The following is a 16,613-nucleotide window of genomic DNA, read 5'->3' on the forward strand; positions in this document are numbered from 1 at the left end:
GGTTGATTGGAAAAGAACTAGGGCTTCAGTACAAGGGTATACTACTTAAGTAGGTATTTAGTATGAAGCCCGTGATAAACAAATCATATGTAAGAAACAACAATCACAAGTCAAAATGGTATACGCGCTTCTCCGCTGTCATAAGCGCTCATCCGCTGTTCAGCTGATTTCGTCATCGTTATTTGTCAGCTTCGCCACAAAATAACACGACTCCATTAGTTCGAGTCACGCGTTTTGACTTTTGACTGCGAACCTCCACCATCCCCTGATTCCTGAAGGCAGACACTAGACTAGGATTTGCAAACAAGTGCTATTACAGCCAAGAACAACATTTGTCTTTTAGTGATTTTTCAAGATGATGCAGCCTACGCCTGCACCTACATCGCCTCCAGGTTCACCAAGGCCGAATCACGATGAAGAAACTATAGTCTACCCACCTCCCCCGAAAAACAATGGCAGTGCCCCCTTTTCAGTACTGGCCGAGTTGTTTGAGAAATTATCGACAGAAAGAAAACCTGAACGAAGACGACGACTTTTGGATGTCTGGTTCAACGTATGTCTTCGTCTATACAAATGAAAACAGTCTTGACGCGTCTGTGGCGCCAGCATTGGAGAGAAGAAATTGGGCATGATCTTTATCCCGTTATCCGCCTGATCCTTCCCCAGGCACGTTTGTTGTTACCTTAGAAAATAATACGGGTAAGCTGAACATGTGAGCAGAAAGACCGTGAGCGCGCTGTGTATGGCCTGAAGGAGAAGAACCTCGCCAAGACCTATATCAAACTGATACCACTCGGCATAAGAGACCCAGACGCGATCCGCTTATTCAACTGGAAGAAGCCGACCGAAAAAGACGTTTGTGTATTGTATTCCGTGATTTGAACGCATTCGTTGAGATTTCCTATAGAAAAGCTCTGGCGACTTCCCCACAGTTTTATACGAGGTTGTGAGTAAACGATCCTCGGTCGTCGAAGGAAGCCTGTCAGTCCATGACTTGAACGAAATTCTGGATGACTTGTCCAAGAACATGGGCAAGCAGTACGTACGATGATATTTGATATGCTCTTTGGCTAACGATAGCGCACAGGGATATACAGTCCAGAATTCTTCAGCGTATTTACAATCGTGCTACTGCTGAGGAACAGCGATGGATTGTTCGTATAATCTTGAAAGGTATGTTGTTCTCTTCCATAATGACTCCAATCATGTATCAACTTTTCAAGACATGGTTATTTCTGTGAAGGAAACCACCGTATTTGGCGTGTTTCATCCAGACGCGCAAGATCTATTCAACATCTGTTCGGACCTTAAGAAGGTTGCTTGGGAGTTATGGGATCCTTCAAGGAGGTTGAATGCTGAGGTATAGCATTCCTATTCATTGAGGATTTCAGAGCTAATGCGACATAGGATAAATCTATTCAATTGTTTCGTGCATTTGCGCCCATGCTGTGCAAAAGGCCGACCCATAAGATTGAGGATTCGGTGAAGGAAATGCAAGGATGCAAATTCATCATCGAAGAGAAACTGGATGGCGAGCGCATGCAGCTGCACAAGCGCGGAAATGAATATTTTTACTGTTCGAGGTAGGATGCATCGTGTTGTACCAATGATCTAAGTTGACCCTCAATTTAGGAAAGGGAAAGATTACACTTACCTGTACGGACAGCATGTCGGACAGGGTAGTTTGACTCCTTTTATCAACTCTGCATTTGATGAGCGGATCGATGAGTGAGTTAATCACGATATTTCCTTCGTTTATAATTAGAAGTCATGTTGCAGTATCATTCTCGATGGAGAAATGCTGGTCTGGGATCCCGTTTCTGAACGTAACTTGCCATTCGGGACCTTGAAGACAGCTGCACTTGGTCCGTGTTTCCAGTCCGTCAGTTGTTCAAGCGCTTATGATACCTCCCAGACAAATCAAAGAAGGAGCACAATCCCCGACCATGCTGTGTGTGCTTACTGTTCTAGATTTACAGCAACGCTCACTTCAATTCAGATAAGGTCTTTGACCTCCTCTACCTCAATGGCATGTCCCTCCACCAGAAGTCGCTCAAGTTTCGCAAACGCAACCTGCGCGCCTGCATCAAAGAGATTTCAGGCCGCATTGAATTCACCGCGGAGTTCGAGGGCAAGACTGCCAAAGATGTTCGGCAGAAGATGGACGAAGTCATGGCGTCAAGAGGCGAGGGCCTCGTGATCAAACATCCAGACTCTGAGTACATTTTAAACGGGAGAAACAAGGATTGGATCAAAGTTAAGCCGGAGTATATGGTAAATTGGTCGAGGCACCCCGTTACATCCACGCTCACAGTGCTTTCTGGACAATATGGGCGAGACCGTGGACGTGTTAGTAGTCGGTGAGTTTGCTAATTTGTTGGGTTGACTTATCATACAAGCCCCATGTAGCTGGAAATTATGGTACTAGAAAGCGTTCAGGAGGTGTCTCGACACTCATTTGCGCAGTCCTCGATGATCGGCGTCCGGAAGGTGACGAAGAACCGAAGTAAGTCTCGTAGTGGATGCAGCGTCTAAGGTATAACCCTTCCTGGATATTAGGTACAGCACCTTCGTCAGAGTGGGCACGGGCTTGTCATTTGCAGACTATGTCTGGCTCCGACAGAAGCCTTGGAAAGTATGGGATCAAAAAAATCCTCCAGAATTTCTACAAACTGCAAACAGGACATACGAAGACAAAGGCGACCTGTATCTGGAACCAGAAGAGTACAGCCCACTTTTGTTCCTTTGGCACAGCCTGACCATATAATTGTCAGCTCGTTCATACTGAAGGTTAAGGCAGCTGAGATCACGACTTCAGGTATGAGCTAATGATTTTGAACGCGTTGCCTCGCTGAATGTGCTATGTGAAATAGATCAATATCATTTGGGCGTTACAATGAGGTTTCCTCGAGCTTTATCAATTCGTGACGACCTGTCCATTGCAGATTGCATGACTGCATCAGGTGCGTGCCTTTGTATTCTGTCGGTAAAAGGACTGACCTGTCTTAGCTGTTCTGGAGAGCATGCGTTCCGAGCGTAAAAGAAAGATGGAAAGTGATGCTGGGTTGGTGATCGCTGATTTTCTCGGCAAGACTTATGCTAATATCTAGTAGCATGTCCAAGAAGAAGCGAAAGACGATGGCAAAGAAGGCGAGTGTGTGTAGCGTTCTCGTGCTATTGTTGTCTGAGCATATCTCAGGCAACTGTCCTACCACAATACCAAGGACCTAATCTACGTGCAGTCGAGATTGAGTCAGACCTATTTGAGGATATGAAGTTCAGTGAGTCTTGCTTACTGCCTGGTGTTTGACTAATGGTGACCTTGATTATAAGTGGTGTCGTCGGACCCAAAATCACGAACAGGCAATCAAGACCGTCAGGAACTGATGAAACTGTAAGACTGGATCGTCTCTGACACATCCATTAGATCTAAGTTCGCCACAGGATCCATGCCAATGGGGGTACCTGCGTGCAGGTCGTTACATCCCAACAGCCTATTACAGTCATTTATGGTGGCACGATTACGCGTCAGTGCCGATGTACATATTTCAACTACCCAGAGGGACTGATCGCAACCTCGCAGCTTACGACATTAAACTGCTGGTTGACAAAGGCAATGTTGACATCATCAGGCCTCAGTGGGTCACAGATTGCATACACCGGGGGGAGCTAGTTCCCCTCAAAAAGAAGTAAGTGTCCCAATGCCCGTTATCTCTGCAGAGGTTCACAGTCGTTTTAGATACTTCTTTCACGCAACCCCAGAACGCCAAGATTCCGACGATTACCATCAGATGGACGCTGACGAGGACCAAGTCATGACCGATAGAACTGTAGAGGAAGACGCGAGCTTGAAAATCCCGACCACCCCAGAAGGCTTCGAGCCGAAACTCGAGGCAGCCGAGGACATTGATCCTGGGCTTGCGGACTGGTTTCAAGTGGATGTCAAGCCTGTCGTACCAGAAGACAGTGAAACGGAGGCTGAGTCTGATGCCGATTCGAACAATGATGCCAAAGAGGAAGATAATGATGATGATGATGATGATGATGAGTGGTTCCAAGTGCCCCGCAGTCCCGCTGTCAAGCCCCTTGATGACGTGCGTAACTTGAGTGGATGGTATAACTCCTGCTTATTGGCTATTTTGACAGTCAAGTACCACCCTTCATTCACAACCAGAGGTAAGGATTTCTTCATGCGTGTGTTCTCCTGTTACAACCTCATCAGGACGCGACAATGGGGGAAGATGACCAAGCGAGGGAATACGACACAACCGCAATATTCAGGCATCTGTAGGTCTCATGTCTTTCAGGCCGCCTACTCTCAACATCGGTGATAGTTTCTTTTACCTTGACACGCCAGACAATGCGAAGAAAAACGGCATGCCGGTGAAGACCAAGCATGAACAGGAAATCTCTACGACGTGAGCTTTCCCTTCATTGTGGCGCCGAGTATCGTTCTTTCTGATATCAAACTTCGATATGTAAAGGTTCGACCAGATTTCAAGAAGCATCCAGGAGAATGGTGGAAAGATCGTTGCGCTCGACGATCCCAAGCTCACGCATGTTATCTTGGACAAGCGAGATGACTCGCGTCGACTGACGCTCATACAGCGTACCTTGAGGTAAGTGCTCATACACAACCCCGTCATACACATTCTCAGGTGAACCTTAGACCTAAGCGGCGTCGATTGGTGATATCCGATTACGTTACAGCTTGTTTAGAAGAAGAATCATTGCTTGATGAGGAAGGTGAGAAGTCCTAGTCGCTATCAGTCTTGAGGAATATTCCATGCTGAAGTTGTTGCTATCAGATTTTGCTCCGTAGTGCTTATCACGTCTATATGTATGTCCTTAGCTGTACCCTTGTTCAATGCGTGTTTCCGATCAGAATGTTCGTTGAAGTCGCCTTTTGTACGTCCTATACGTTATCGTCGTGCATTGAAGTGCTGTGAACAGAGCGGACAGATCCTGTGACTGGCGCAAGGAACACATTGCCAGTTGTTACAGACATTCAATGGCCGCGCTCACTCTCTGTATGAGATCTTTTTATCGGCGGTTGTCCGAGGGACCGAGGAGTCATTGAGTATTAAAATTTCCTAATGTAGTAGTAGCGTCGTGACATGAATCGTCTTTGACTTCAAGTTGGACACCGTGTATATGCCAATCATGAGCTGCAGCACTAGCAGCGTATATCCCATTCACACTGAGTTATGTCAACAAAATGAGCTTATATCATGCAACTGGGGTCACTAGTACAAGTACAAGTACGTGCATCTCCCTAATATACATATTTGAGGGACTACATTGACAAACATTCGACAGGGTGTCTCACTGCCTCTCTGCTCCTCGTGTTTCTTCTAGTTCTGAATTCGACATCTTGGTGGTTCTTGGCACCTCATACAAGCATGGAAATATCAACCTCTCTCAATGACGTCGCGCTGATGTCCTGGACAAGGATCGGAGTTACTAGTGACTTGCAGCATTGGCATCGAGCTATGCCACGGCGATTCATCAACAGGCGTGTGCAGCAGAAAACACCTTACGCTCGTGTACTTCAACGCACTTTACAAACACTGTCCGAAAAAATTGCGTCAGGTTCAACGGCCTCATCCGCTAATAGTACGCAGACTGTAATCACAGTGATCGTGAACGAAGGACTTGGAAATCACCCTGCCTAGCTGTGCTTTTATTGGACTGTACCCTATATCGGCGATTGCGCTTAGTTTTGTGGGGTTCTGGCCGGGGATGTTTTTACAGCAGGCTAGAAGTTGCCACATTTAAATGATATCGACCCCACCAAAGGGCTGAAACATTGATTATCAGCTTCCATCCTCCGACCCCGATATTTATGGACAGACCCGAGATGCCGTCAACCTGCTCCTCAACTCGTCAGCGTCATAATCCTGCCATATCAATATCGCACGATCTCAATTCTCATCATCAGCTGTCCTTTGCCACTGTATTTCAGGTCAGGTTTCTGCCGATATGCAAGGCAGAATTTCTGAAGTCTTACTAGTAGTTCTTCAGTTGATGACGGTCAAAGTTCAGTGTCTGCAACGAGCTTCCTCGCAAGCCAAATTACTGGTGAACGTTTGAAACCTTGATCCTCACCCCCACGGATTACCGCGTGCGACCTCGGCTTTACGCGAAACGGTCATCAAACTCTCTTCGGTCCCATTAGGCTTTACCAGCGACTGCACATATGTGGTGCTTATTATAGGTGACGATACTCACAGATCAGATGAGTCCAAGTAAAGCCCTCATGTCAAGGATCAAGTAACTCCCGTACAATTATAAGAACGGCGTCCATGGATATATCTTCTCGTCGCCCCTCCTTCCCCCCCGTTCCACAGCTGGGCTAATTTACAATGGCGCAACCCAGTGATATTCCTTTGGACACAGCATCGATTATCTCAACTGTGCTAGAGGGGATACTGTATGGTAAACAGAGGATTGAACTATAAATCATCAATACTTTCTCACATTCGCATCAGGATTCTCCCTGCTCATGTTTATAGGAACGTTATGGGCTCTGTTTCAACGAAACATAAAACGTGCCGCCAACCGTAGGATGGTCGCTGTAGCGCATTCACTGCTCCTATTTAGTACTGCGGTGAGCAATTTCCATGTGGACAAGCGAACCCTAATCGAACAAACCTCAGCACATGATAATCGACATCATCCGGATAGAAGAAGGTCTGGTGCAGCAGCGCTCCACGTTTCTTGGCGGCCCCATCGCATTTTTCTCTGATGTCGCGCAATGGAGTTTCGTTTACAAGAACGTACTATACATGCTACAGACATTGGTCGGGGACGGTGTCGTGGTGAGTTCTTTGCTAGAGATGCGGCCGTCCCTTCCTTATGTCCCCCAGATTTACCGGTGTTACGTGGTCTGGCAATCTTGGTATATCATTACCATCCCATGTATACTGTGGTGCTCTGTCGCAGGTGCGTCTTTGTCTATTCCCCGACATCAATCCTCTTATTCGCAGACCAGCCACCGGAGCAGGATGCATCTACTCCATCTCACAAGCGACAGTCAATAAAGAGGACATTTTTGCCCCTGGTACCGGACCATGGATCACCTCATTTCTCGCCGCTACTCTGTTCACGAACCTCCTGAGCACATGTAAGTTGCTCAGAAAATCCTTTTTGGCAGCTACTGACGGACACGTAGCCCTACTCGCCTATCGAATTTGGAGCATAGGTAGGCGAGTATCAAATGTGGCTTTAGCGACAAGCCTTATATGGCCTATTTTGCGCGTCATTCTTGATGCGGGCGTCCTCTACTCATTATCGCTCCTGGCTGCCCTCATTTGTTTCATCGCCAAAAACCACGGACATTATGTCCTATTAGACATGGTACGCATCCCATATTACGCCCCCTAGAAATGTGCTCACACTAGCACCCAGATCATGCCCATCATCTCCATCACATTCTACATGGTCATCATCCGCATTACCATCACCAAAAGTTCTTCCCAATCCAACGAAGAGCCCTCCATCGCACTCAGCAATTATCTCACTCGGCGCAGCCGCGGCCGCTCCTCCTATGTTGACCCGCAACGGTATCCCACGAAGAGGATGGAGGTTCACATCACTCAACTGACCGAACATGAATTCGACCCTAGCAAACCACGTTCGTCCAGCGATGACAACCCGCCAGGCATGTCTCTTCCAAGTTCTGTAGCAAAGTTTGATTCAGCTGCTGTCCAACATGCGTTCCTTGATAACTGATTATGATACGGTACGAGGATACTCATTTTCCTTCGGAGTTCTATTCGTTGTATGTATTCTTTGGCAACAGATCATAGTAGATGCAACTCTTCGTGGGACACACTTGAGAGGGACAGCAATTGACATGATCTCGGACTCCCACGAAGTGGGGAATGCAGCGTGGAACCCCTTGCATTCCCATCAAAGCCCTTCAATTTTCATGAGGAGCCTGTGGGTCATTTGACTAGCATGTGTCGATTGATCCAAAGTTGTTGTCAAGTCCACGTCGTGCGCTACGATCATTTACAGGGACCTAGCTGTGAACTGCTGGGCCTGGCTGTACAACACTTCCGGGACGCTGAATACGTTAATTGCTTGCCAAGGCGATACTGCGTGCGCTATTCATAACTTTAGAATTACACTAGTGCATTGCCTGTGCACGGAAGTCATGACTCGTTGCGAAACCTCCGTCGTATAATTAGTGCTGAAAGGCGCTAACATAGCATTAGTCTCATAGTACCCACTATGAAGGGGCAGAGAGTTAATTATAGCTGTACCAGAATGCAAAAATACCAAAGATAAATATGATACCAATTGTCCTGCAAACATTATGCCCCCTAAAAACGAAAATGATTATGACGTGATACTATATTTAAGGGAGGGGTGATGGTGGGAAAAGGACAGTGGTAATACTAGCTGCTTCATCATAGGAAAAGCGACCCCCACCCCCCAACTGCGTGGGTGTTAGAGAGTCAAAGATCGGACACAACTGATCCCATTCTTCTGTAAAGCAGTTCAGCCATGGAAGTACTATCTCTTCACGTATGACCTACGTGGCACGGGGTTCACATGTGCAGCGGTGTCTGAGGGACTTTCCGCCATTACCACGGCAAAACCGCTGAATGCGAAGAATCAGTCATTTCTTTCATGAGCCTGAGGATGTTCATAAACATACGCATCGAGGTGCCAGTCAATGTGACTTTTGTTTGGTCCAAAGTTAGTACCCTTCTTGACAGCTCAATAAAATGATGTCATACCAATGCAAGAACCAGGGGCCAGAATTGTCGGTCACCCATCGTATCACCATTTGTTGCCCATTGGTCCCAGCGCTTACCACATCGCGACGAACCGGGTTCACGTAATTGAAGGTACTGCTGCCTGCGCTCTGTACAACATCAAAGGCGTGCTAATGATCATCAGTACCAGCGAAGCATGCCATCGAACTCACGGTGAACTTACCCCATGAAGGTGTATAGGATGCTGGTACAATGTATATCAGGCACATAATCAACCAAAGAAAGAAAAAGACGTACGGGTCCACTCAGACCGGTTGTTGACAATGTCAACTCTACCACTTTGTTCGCCTCTAGAACAATGACACTCCCCTCTGGGAGCAGCTGAGACGGATCTTGAGCTCCGCTGAGAATTTGGAGTAGAACAGGAACATTGGGGGGTTTAAATGTGGCATTATTAACAGAGAATATTCCGCCAGAGTTGGTAACTTCGAGGGTAAGGTTGATATCTGCTCTCCCATACTCTGGAATGCCAGGAGCACCGGGATTGATCAGAGCATGCAAGTTGGTCTCAAACAATGAAGTCGATGCCGTATTGACCGTGATCGGGTCAGCCTGTGGGGCGCCCGTGTAGCGCAGAATAGCAGAGTTCACTCCTCCCACGAAGGACGCGCCCGTCAAACTAGGAAGACTGCGCATCCAGTAGTTACCCACCGGCTGATCGGCTACCAGAACCACAGAGTAGCGCTGACCCGCAAGAATCTGAAGCTGATCTACCACCAGTGGTTCGGTCAGCTGTCCATCTGCTTCGATGATGGTTAAGTTGTGGCCATCAATGGAGAACTCGAAGTTGGGGTCGCACGACATTGCGACCAGGCGCATGCGATATCGCTTTCCCTGCTGGACATTGATCACAGCGAGATCAGACGCCGGTCCGCCAGCATATCGACCGAGTCCATTGATAAGCGAAGAGTTGGCAGTGATACCTATGATGTGGCGCAAGACAGGGGCTACGACGTGATACCTGGTGACGGGACTTTAATCGGGCATACTATTACCAATGGACCTGAAACTCACCAGTCGGAAAGTGTGATTACAGTACTTTCTGGCAACACATGATGGTCAGAGGGTTTAATATGAACAAACTGTTCGCTCACCGTCATCGACGTCGTACATGTATGCCAAAGGGTCCTGAGGATCATAGATTACCAGTGCTCCCCTCAGACCATCACACTGTTCCACAGGTCAGTCCACACATGCGCAAGATTCGAGAGACACTTACATATTGGACGGAATAATGACTATGATACCAGTAAGTGCCTGCCTGGTTCGGGGCGGAGAAAGTGTGTAAAAAAGAGTGGTTCTGCGCAATGGGACATTGTGTGACGAAGGACGTCCCGTCGGCATAGTTCGTTCCATTCTGGTAGATACCGTGCCAGTGCTGCGGCAAACAGAGTTAATCAATAATAGCGCAGGTGATTGATACTGCTTACGACGCTGGTACTCTTGAACATCGTCTCGTCCTCGAGCTCATTGACTACATCAATGGAAAAGGTATCTCCCTGTCGTGGAGTCAGCACGGGCGCACGACAAGGAGGTCGACGGAAGTTCACCTTCTGGGCTGTAATCAAGGGTCCAGGGAATATGCCATTGACAAGAGTTGCTCTGTTAAAAATCAGGAGTGGGCTTTGAGTGTCGTGGCAATAGACTCACGAGCGTTCAAAACCATCAGGAGCGATGACCTTATTACCTATGGTTAACGTAGTTTGAGGGCCAAGTGCAGCACGCTGAGATAGTGGGTAGGACTGTGAGCGAGATACTACAGATGCAGCATTAACCAATGAAACGAGAGAAGCAATTAGAATGGGAATAAACATCGTGATCATTCGCGATAGGCGGCAGTGCTCCCACTCGGGAGAGTAGTGGGATGTAGGATAAAAAAGATGATGATGAGGGGATGCATACCTCTCTCAGCTTTTATCTTGCAGCGATAGCCTTGAGTGTATCCCGATTCAAGGCATTGTACCTCGACTGATTATGACCGGCGTGTGATCACTCCGCAAACAGTTGCTCAGTGATCTCCAGCATCCCGGACATTTGAATTTCAACAGAGTACTGCTCTGAGAGTTAGCAACTATCTGCCGACGCAATGAAGAATGGTGGCGTACCATAACTGCATGACACCATGACTCGGACCCAACATATAATAAGTCAGACAGCCAGGACAGCCAAATGAGTTCCATAGCAGTGCTGGTGCTAGGTCATCACAGCAATTCAAGGCAATTCTTCAAGCATAGAAAAAGAAGAATGCAGATGGCTAGTAGCTCTCAAGCATGCCACGCGAGAGAATCAGACTAGTTTGTCTGAAAGGAATGGTCATACGTTGTAAGAGAACTGATTGCTAACCTCTACATGTAACTTGGAACTGATCAAGGCAGATTTCAATGTCATCTGTGTTAGGCAGCGTGTATAATTATAACGATCACCTTGAAAGGACCGATGACATCGCAGAGATTTCATCCTGTTGTCTAACCGATACCATCGCTGTGCGATGCGGAAGGGATAGTGAGAGTGCGGGATCAGGCAGTGATTGGCCGGGATCTCGGAATACCCTGGAGCATACGTGTGTTTACTTGGTGTCTTCATTTCCGTTCAGTAACGATCAACAGCTGGCTGAATTATGGATCAGCTAGGGGAATGTTGATGCTAAAGTTATGCTTAGATGCATACAACAGCTTGATGCAGACCTGCGACACTGACGACATTCATTTCTCGTGTGGGCATCGCAAAATTGGATACACTGGAATTGGTAGAGTAAATAATATGGGGCCAGTTTAGCTCGCAACCAAAAATAGATGACTCTTTTATTGGAACAGACCTGAAGATGGCAAAGTGGAGGAAAGTGGTCGGATGACGATTCCGGCGCTGCACAGGGAATGCAACGGACACTAAGTCAATCAACGTTGGTCCTTCCCTTTCAAGAAGGGATTAGTAACATCATTGTATCTGAGCTATGTCATTCGAAGGAAAAATAGCAACACGACAGTGGTATCCAGATTCCAAAACACTTCTTCAAGGATACAAGCAATGACTCCGAACAGAAATAGCTTTGCTGTTCAGTCCAGTCAAACTAGGATTGGGACCTGGTTGCCGCAGGATGTACCAGTGGCCCGTCGGAACCTCGGCGGTGGCTGACTGTGCACTAGACGCTCAAATGTCTCAGCAAAGAACATTGAAAGAATATGACTGGACTGGGAAGCTTTAATGATGGTTGTGGAGTGATCACAATGACCGAAGGTTGTGCCATTGTTGAATTGTGGAAGTCGGGCTGAAGTGACCATAAAGGATTGGGCCATCAGTCATGCATATAATGAAATGGAGAGTCCGTTCACGGGGCTGGCAGGCTATGCCGCTATGGTAGTGACGGTGATGATTGATGATTGTGGCAGTAGACCAAAGGCAGACAGTTGAGTTCCTCTTGGACGACGCAAATTTGAACCTTGGACTTGAAAGTCGAGAACCCATAATTTCTGTTATCGCCACTAGGCTAACATGGATTGAGCATGGACGTATAGTCTGAGGACTCCAAGCGTTTCGAGGCCGACGTATCATCGCTGCCGCGTCTGCCGATTCAAATTTCAAATTCCGTGATCAATTAAGTAAGCCGCGCCCAACATACAGGGGCCGCCTTCCTCCTACTAGCCCAAAAGCTGTGGAATCTGGATTGTTTGCACAAACTAGATTGAACAGCTTTACTCTATGGACCTGGGTTGCTGGCGTTTGTCGTTTGTTTTAGTTATAAAAGTCACCGTGGTAGCTCATCTTTCAACCCTTTATTCAGCCCCGAGTGGTTTCGCTTGAGAGCTAATCCTGCGCTATCACCTCTGTCACACCCCTCGAGTCAGTGAGGAAGCGATCAGTCGTTTCGGCTGTACGTTGCCTTGTCGACTCCCGCACGGCATTCTATGTCCAACGCGTCCGACTCGGAGTCTTGTACTGGACCTCTGAATCAGCAAAGCATACGCGCGAGGCCTAATAATAATACTCAGTCGCCGCCAGCACTCGCGAGGCATATGATCTTCTTAGCGTCGGGAGAATTCGTTTCCTGACATTCCTCGATGATTAATCATATACAGCACTCCCAGAACACATCATCTATTCGTCATATGTATTCTATCGGTAACAAATCATAGTAAATGGAGATGCAACTCTTCGCAGGATATTTTAGCGGGGAGACAACAAATAACACGACGACGATGACAAGGACCTAATAATCAATAGCAAGTCACCAAATTGAAACGATAGAATACACAAGTAGAACGAAACAACAGCAAACGTCCAGACACAACACCATGATAATACACTCAGAATCATGAAAACAAGATCAAGCTCACAGAACGAAATCAACAAGTCTCAGAACCACCGAGCCCATTTCCCCGGACTCGGCATATTCGGGCTCTCGTACAACAGACCGCGTCGGCCTTCAAACAATCCAATCGGGCTCTCTTGCATCCCTTTCGCGCCAAGCCGCGCCAGCTCCTCATCGAGAATCGCCCCCGGGTCATGTGGATCAAATATAGACTTTGATCCAGGCGTGCGGAAAGGTGACTCTGCAGAGGAACTGTGCGTAGGAAAGACCAGCTTTTTTGGCGTCACAGGCGGGAACAAGATGGAGGTGTCTTTATGATGGTGTCCATGTGCATGTGTACCGCGCTTGCGCGACGGTGTGCGGATATTCTCGGTATCAAATACAGCTGGGTTAATTCCGTCGTCAGGACGGAAGGTGGCCGAGGGGGGTGGATCGAGATTGAATTTATAATGCGCGAGGCTTGCGGAGGGGCTCATGTGCAGGCCTTTATGCGACAGAGGCGTGCGAATGGGAGAGAGTTGTACAGTGCTGCTGCCGCCCCTGCGAGGAGGCGTTGAAGGACGGGGAGGAGGTGTCATGGGTCGTATAGAGGTTGGCAACGTGGGTGGAGGACAATCTTTAACAGCTAACTTGGCTTTCTTGGATTTGCCACGACGGTCAAGCGTAGGAGATACAGGCATGGGAGGCAGTCCAATGGATTTCTGCACAAACGCAATCTACAATTAGGAAATACATAGGCAAGAGGACTGTGCGCACCTTCGGAGGGGTTTTGGGAGGTGGTAACCTTGCCTTTGAGTTACGTCTATCAGTGTCTAGTAAAGTAATTCCAGACTCTAGCGGAGGGGTTGACTCGATGCGAGGGCTCATGCCGCCATCGAGGTTGAAAAAGAGGTGGTCCTCAGAGGACAACCGGGGGCTAGAAGAACTTTTACTCGGCGAAAGGGCGGGTAGGGAGGAAGGGGGGATCGGTGACGTCTGCGCCACATCAGAGCTCTTGACGGCAGATGAAGGAGGCAATGATGATGGACTAGTACGAGCATAACTTGATGACGGGGGTAAGGGGGGGAAGATAACATCAGTAGGCAGTTGTACACAGTTTTGGTAGTATGGTTGGTGATGCGCAGAACTGCGAGGAGGAAAAAGAGGGAGGAGTTGCGAGTACGGCACAAGGGTTGGCAGAGTCGAGCCTGCAAACGCGGGTGACATTTCTTGTACAGGCGAGCTTGTTGGAGGTTCAACAGGTGCAGGTGCGGCACCTTTTTTCTGCCGTTTCGTTTTGCGACCGGGACCAGACACTGATTCTTCCGCTGCACGTTTCTTCGGAGCAGACTTCTTGTTCGCTTCCTTTATTTCCGCGCAAAATTCTTTCCTGAAACCGCCATCGGCGAAACACTCGAGATCGCAGTCCCAGATAGCCCAGAGTGTACGCCCGACGCTGCGATCTCGGGGGACCTTACGGAAGCATACAGTTGTGCTAAGGACATGACGAATAGAATTCATCCATGTCATTTCGCTTCGGTTGTAATAAGGATACACGATCGTAATCCAATCGTAAAGTTCCTGGAGGGTGAGCCGATGATCCGGCGAAGAAATTATTGCTTGGCCGATAAGGGCTGCATAGGAGAGGTCTGGTTTCTTCATAGAATATGGACCGGGGGGAAGGGTGTATGGAAGATTTTCGTAATCATCTTCGTCTGGGAGGGGACCCATGGGACCGGGGGATGATACAAGGTTGACAATAGGTTTAGAGGGCGTCGCGAATGGGGAAGATTGAGGTGGAGAGGAGGAGGGTAGAGGCGACTTGTAATAGGCGTTACGGCGAGGAGTAATGAAATTTGCATTTGAAGTGTCTGCAACACTTGCATGAGGTAGATCAAATATTGAGGAAGAGCGGTGGCGCGTGGGAGTTGGTGACTGGTCTCGGGGGGTGTAAGAACCCTTGAAGCAAATTTGTAGTCATTGTAATGTAATTGTCAAAATTGGAAATGGAACGCACCTTTTTGAGACATGAGGGATGCTCCACGGTATCATAGTCTCTATAATATTTGCGGTGCTGAGGGGTAACAGGAGGGGGAGGGAGTTCATCCTCGTGGTTGTCCTTGAACGTTATAGCAGTGTACGTAAGCGACAGCAACAACGAAAATGGCGCGCTATATAGATGGTACACACCAATGAGGCCACGCTAGTAGAGGAATCAGATTGATCCAAAGATGGGACGCGTCGTGAATCGCGTGAATGCATGAACGCGTCAAGGCTGAAGGCGGTGCTTGCAGGGGATGGGGAAGGTGCATTGCGTTCCTTGTCCTTCTTCCCTCGCTTATCGCGCTTTGTTTTTCGGCTCTTTCTCTCGAGGATCATTTCCATGCTGTCCATATGACGGAGGGGGATAGCGGGCTCTACGGGCTCAGATTTGACAGGCGTGGAAGGGGGAGGAGTTTGGGATGCAACTGACGCGTTTTGACGCGAATTTGAGCTGGAATGAGAACAGGAGCGAGACTTGCCAAGGACAGAAGCAATACTCTGCTGTGCATCTACAGAATCTGCAGAAAAAGCGCGAAGAGACTTCGCGTCTTGAGTAGTCAAAAATTGACGCATTTGGTCGCTATGACGGCTCAAATCGTCGCGGGTCAAGCCAATTTTCTGCAACAGGTTAGATATCGGGGAAACAGGTTTCGCAGGTTGTTCAACATCCGCCATGGCGGTTTAGAAGAAGAGGAAAAAAAGTACAGACGATATAGCAAGGCTAGACTATAGGAGGAGTTGAAGATGATTGCCAGTTACCAAGGGCGGAGTTTTAACGCTCTTGTCCAATTTACTTGTTTTCCACTCACGCGCGACCTTAGCGCTCAATTGGAAGCCTGGACACTTTTAGATCCGACGTCTAGGCCAACGCTAACCGTGAGCTCATCTTCGCAAGTGCTCGAGCTTGATGACCCCTCGTAAAATGTTTCAGTCGAGATTGAAATATGACATGTTGTGGATCATGTGGAATTCGGATGTCTCACAATTGTGGCATGGGCCCTCCACACGGCTGCCAGACTAACACCCCCTCGATGAAGGTCGGGTATATAAGACTGTCGTTTGACTCGACCTTCTCTTCTCTTTACTCCACTCGTTTTGGCCTCCATGGGCCGATTCTAAATCACGGACTTGGTACGATCAAACAAATCCTGAACATGCGACTTGAACTACATGGACTTGCTCTCACGAGGTTTTGCTAGGATTCGAGCGAGGGAACCTCTTGGATCCCTCATGCCACTTCTTGCTATCGACTGGATTCTTTCGCCTAACAAACAAACTTGCCGATCTCGTTTACCACGGCCCAACTAGACACCTGGCCACCGTCTAAAGACTCTTGCGTTCCGATTGTCCTGCCCCCACAAGTATCACTTTAGACACTCACCTCGCTGAGGTTACATTCGATCGAACTCATCCGTTCTTTCGATGGAACCTTGTTTTCCTGGGCGATGACGGCTCTCTGCGACACTATCCTTGAATCTGCCCTTGCATGCCCTTTG

At 48.0% G+C, this 16,613-nt stretch overlaps 5 protein-coding genes across 5 annotated transcripts; 3 read left to right on the plus strand and 2 right to left on the minus strand.

Annotated features, from left to right (window-relative positions):
• Positions 1-242: 242 nt before the first annotated feature.
• Positions 243-4,885, plus strand: DEU56DRAFT_904555 (ATP dependent DNA ligase domain-containing protein). Its single transcript, XM_041356675.1, has 29 exons — positions 243-553; positions 607-666; positions 721-855; positions 908-1,038; positions 1,088-1,173; positions 1,224-1,360; positions 1,408-1,583; positions 1,633-1,728; positions 1,780-1,865; positions 1,916-1,951; positions 2,000-2,274; positions 2,315-2,360; positions 2,410-2,506; positions 2,560-2,724; positions 2,775-2,818; positions 2,874-2,963; positions 3,010-3,064; positions 3,111-3,156; positions 3,200-3,281; positions 3,334-3,394; positions 3,445-3,527; positions 3,584-3,689; positions 3,740-4,094; positions 4,147-4,176; positions 4,223-4,287; positions 4,335-4,418; positions 4,485-4,619; positions 4,670-4,746; positions 4,809-4,885. Exons 1-29 carry the CDS (start codon positions 356-358, stop codon positions 4,820-4,822), a joined length of 3,051 nt encoding a protein of 1,016 aa, XP_041202998.1. The 5' UTR covers positions 243-355; the 3' UTR covers positions 4,823-4,885.
• A 253-nt stretch (positions 4,886-5,138) lies between these two features.
• On the plus strand, positions 5,139-5,765 carry DEU56DRAFT_833369 (uncharacterized protein). Its single transcript, XM_041354650.1, has 2 exons — positions 5,139-5,261; positions 5,320-5,765. Exons 1-2 carry the CDS (start codon positions 5,219-5,221, stop codon positions 5,673-5,675), a joined length of 399 nt encoding a protein of 132 aa, XP_041202999.1. The 5' UTR covers positions 5,139-5,218; the 3' UTR covers positions 5,676-5,765.
• A 462-nt stretch (positions 5,766-6,227) lies between these two features.
• DEU56DRAFT_833371 (uncharacterized protein) lies at positions 6,228-7,768 on the plus strand. The gene is made up of 7 exons (XM_041354651.1): positions 6,228-6,438; positions 6,492-6,610; positions 6,660-6,821; positions 6,870-6,945; positions 6,995-7,126; positions 7,175-7,359; positions 7,411-7,768. Exons 1-7 carry the CDS (start codon positions 6,366-6,368, stop codon positions 7,732-7,734), a joined length of 1,071 nt encoding a protein of 356 aa, XP_041203000.1. The 5' UTR covers positions 6,228-6,365; the 3' UTR covers positions 7,735-7,768.
• A 372-nt stretch (positions 7,769-8,140) lies between these two features.
• On the minus strand, positions 8,141-10,603 carry DEU56DRAFT_927064 (laccase; the record flags this gene model as incomplete). Its single annotated transcript, XM_041358599.1, has 12 exons — positions 8,141-8,496; positions 8,547-8,611; positions 8,669-8,692; positions 8,751-8,899; positions 8,953-8,973; positions 9,027-9,750; positions 9,804-9,831; positions 9,884-9,959; positions 10,009-10,167; positions 10,220-10,288; positions 10,340-10,391; positions 10,440-10,603. 12 exons carry the CDS (start codon positions 10,601-10,603, stop codon positions 8,366-8,368), a joined length of 1,662 nt encoding a protein of 553 aa, XP_041203001.1. The 3' UTR covers positions 8,141-8,365.
• A 2,219-nt stretch (positions 10,604-12,822) lies between these two features.
• On the minus strand, positions 12,823-15,879 carry DEU56DRAFT_833390 (uncharacterized protein). Its single transcript, XM_041354652.1, has 4 exons — positions 15,265-15,879; positions 15,092-15,193; positions 13,852-15,033; positions 12,823-13,796 (listed from the first exon to the last, which is right to left on the minus strand). The coding sequence occupies exons 1-4, from the start codon at positions 15,790-15,792 to the stop codon at positions 13,140-13,142; spliced, it is 2,469 nt and encodes an 822-aa protein (XP_041203002.1). The 5' UTR covers positions 15,793-15,879; the 3' UTR covers positions 12,823-13,139.
• Between the last annotated feature and the right edge of the window lie 734 nt (positions 15,880-16,613).

Source organism: Suillus clintonianus, assembly GCF_016758775.1.
Source record: "Suillus clintonianus strain FC179 chromosome Unknown DEU56scaffold_122, whole genome shotgun sequence".
In the NCBI taxonomy this organism is placed as follows: domain Eukaryota; kingdom Fungi; phylum Basidiomycota; class Agaricomycetes; order Boletales; family Suillaceae; genus Suillus; species Suillus clintonianus.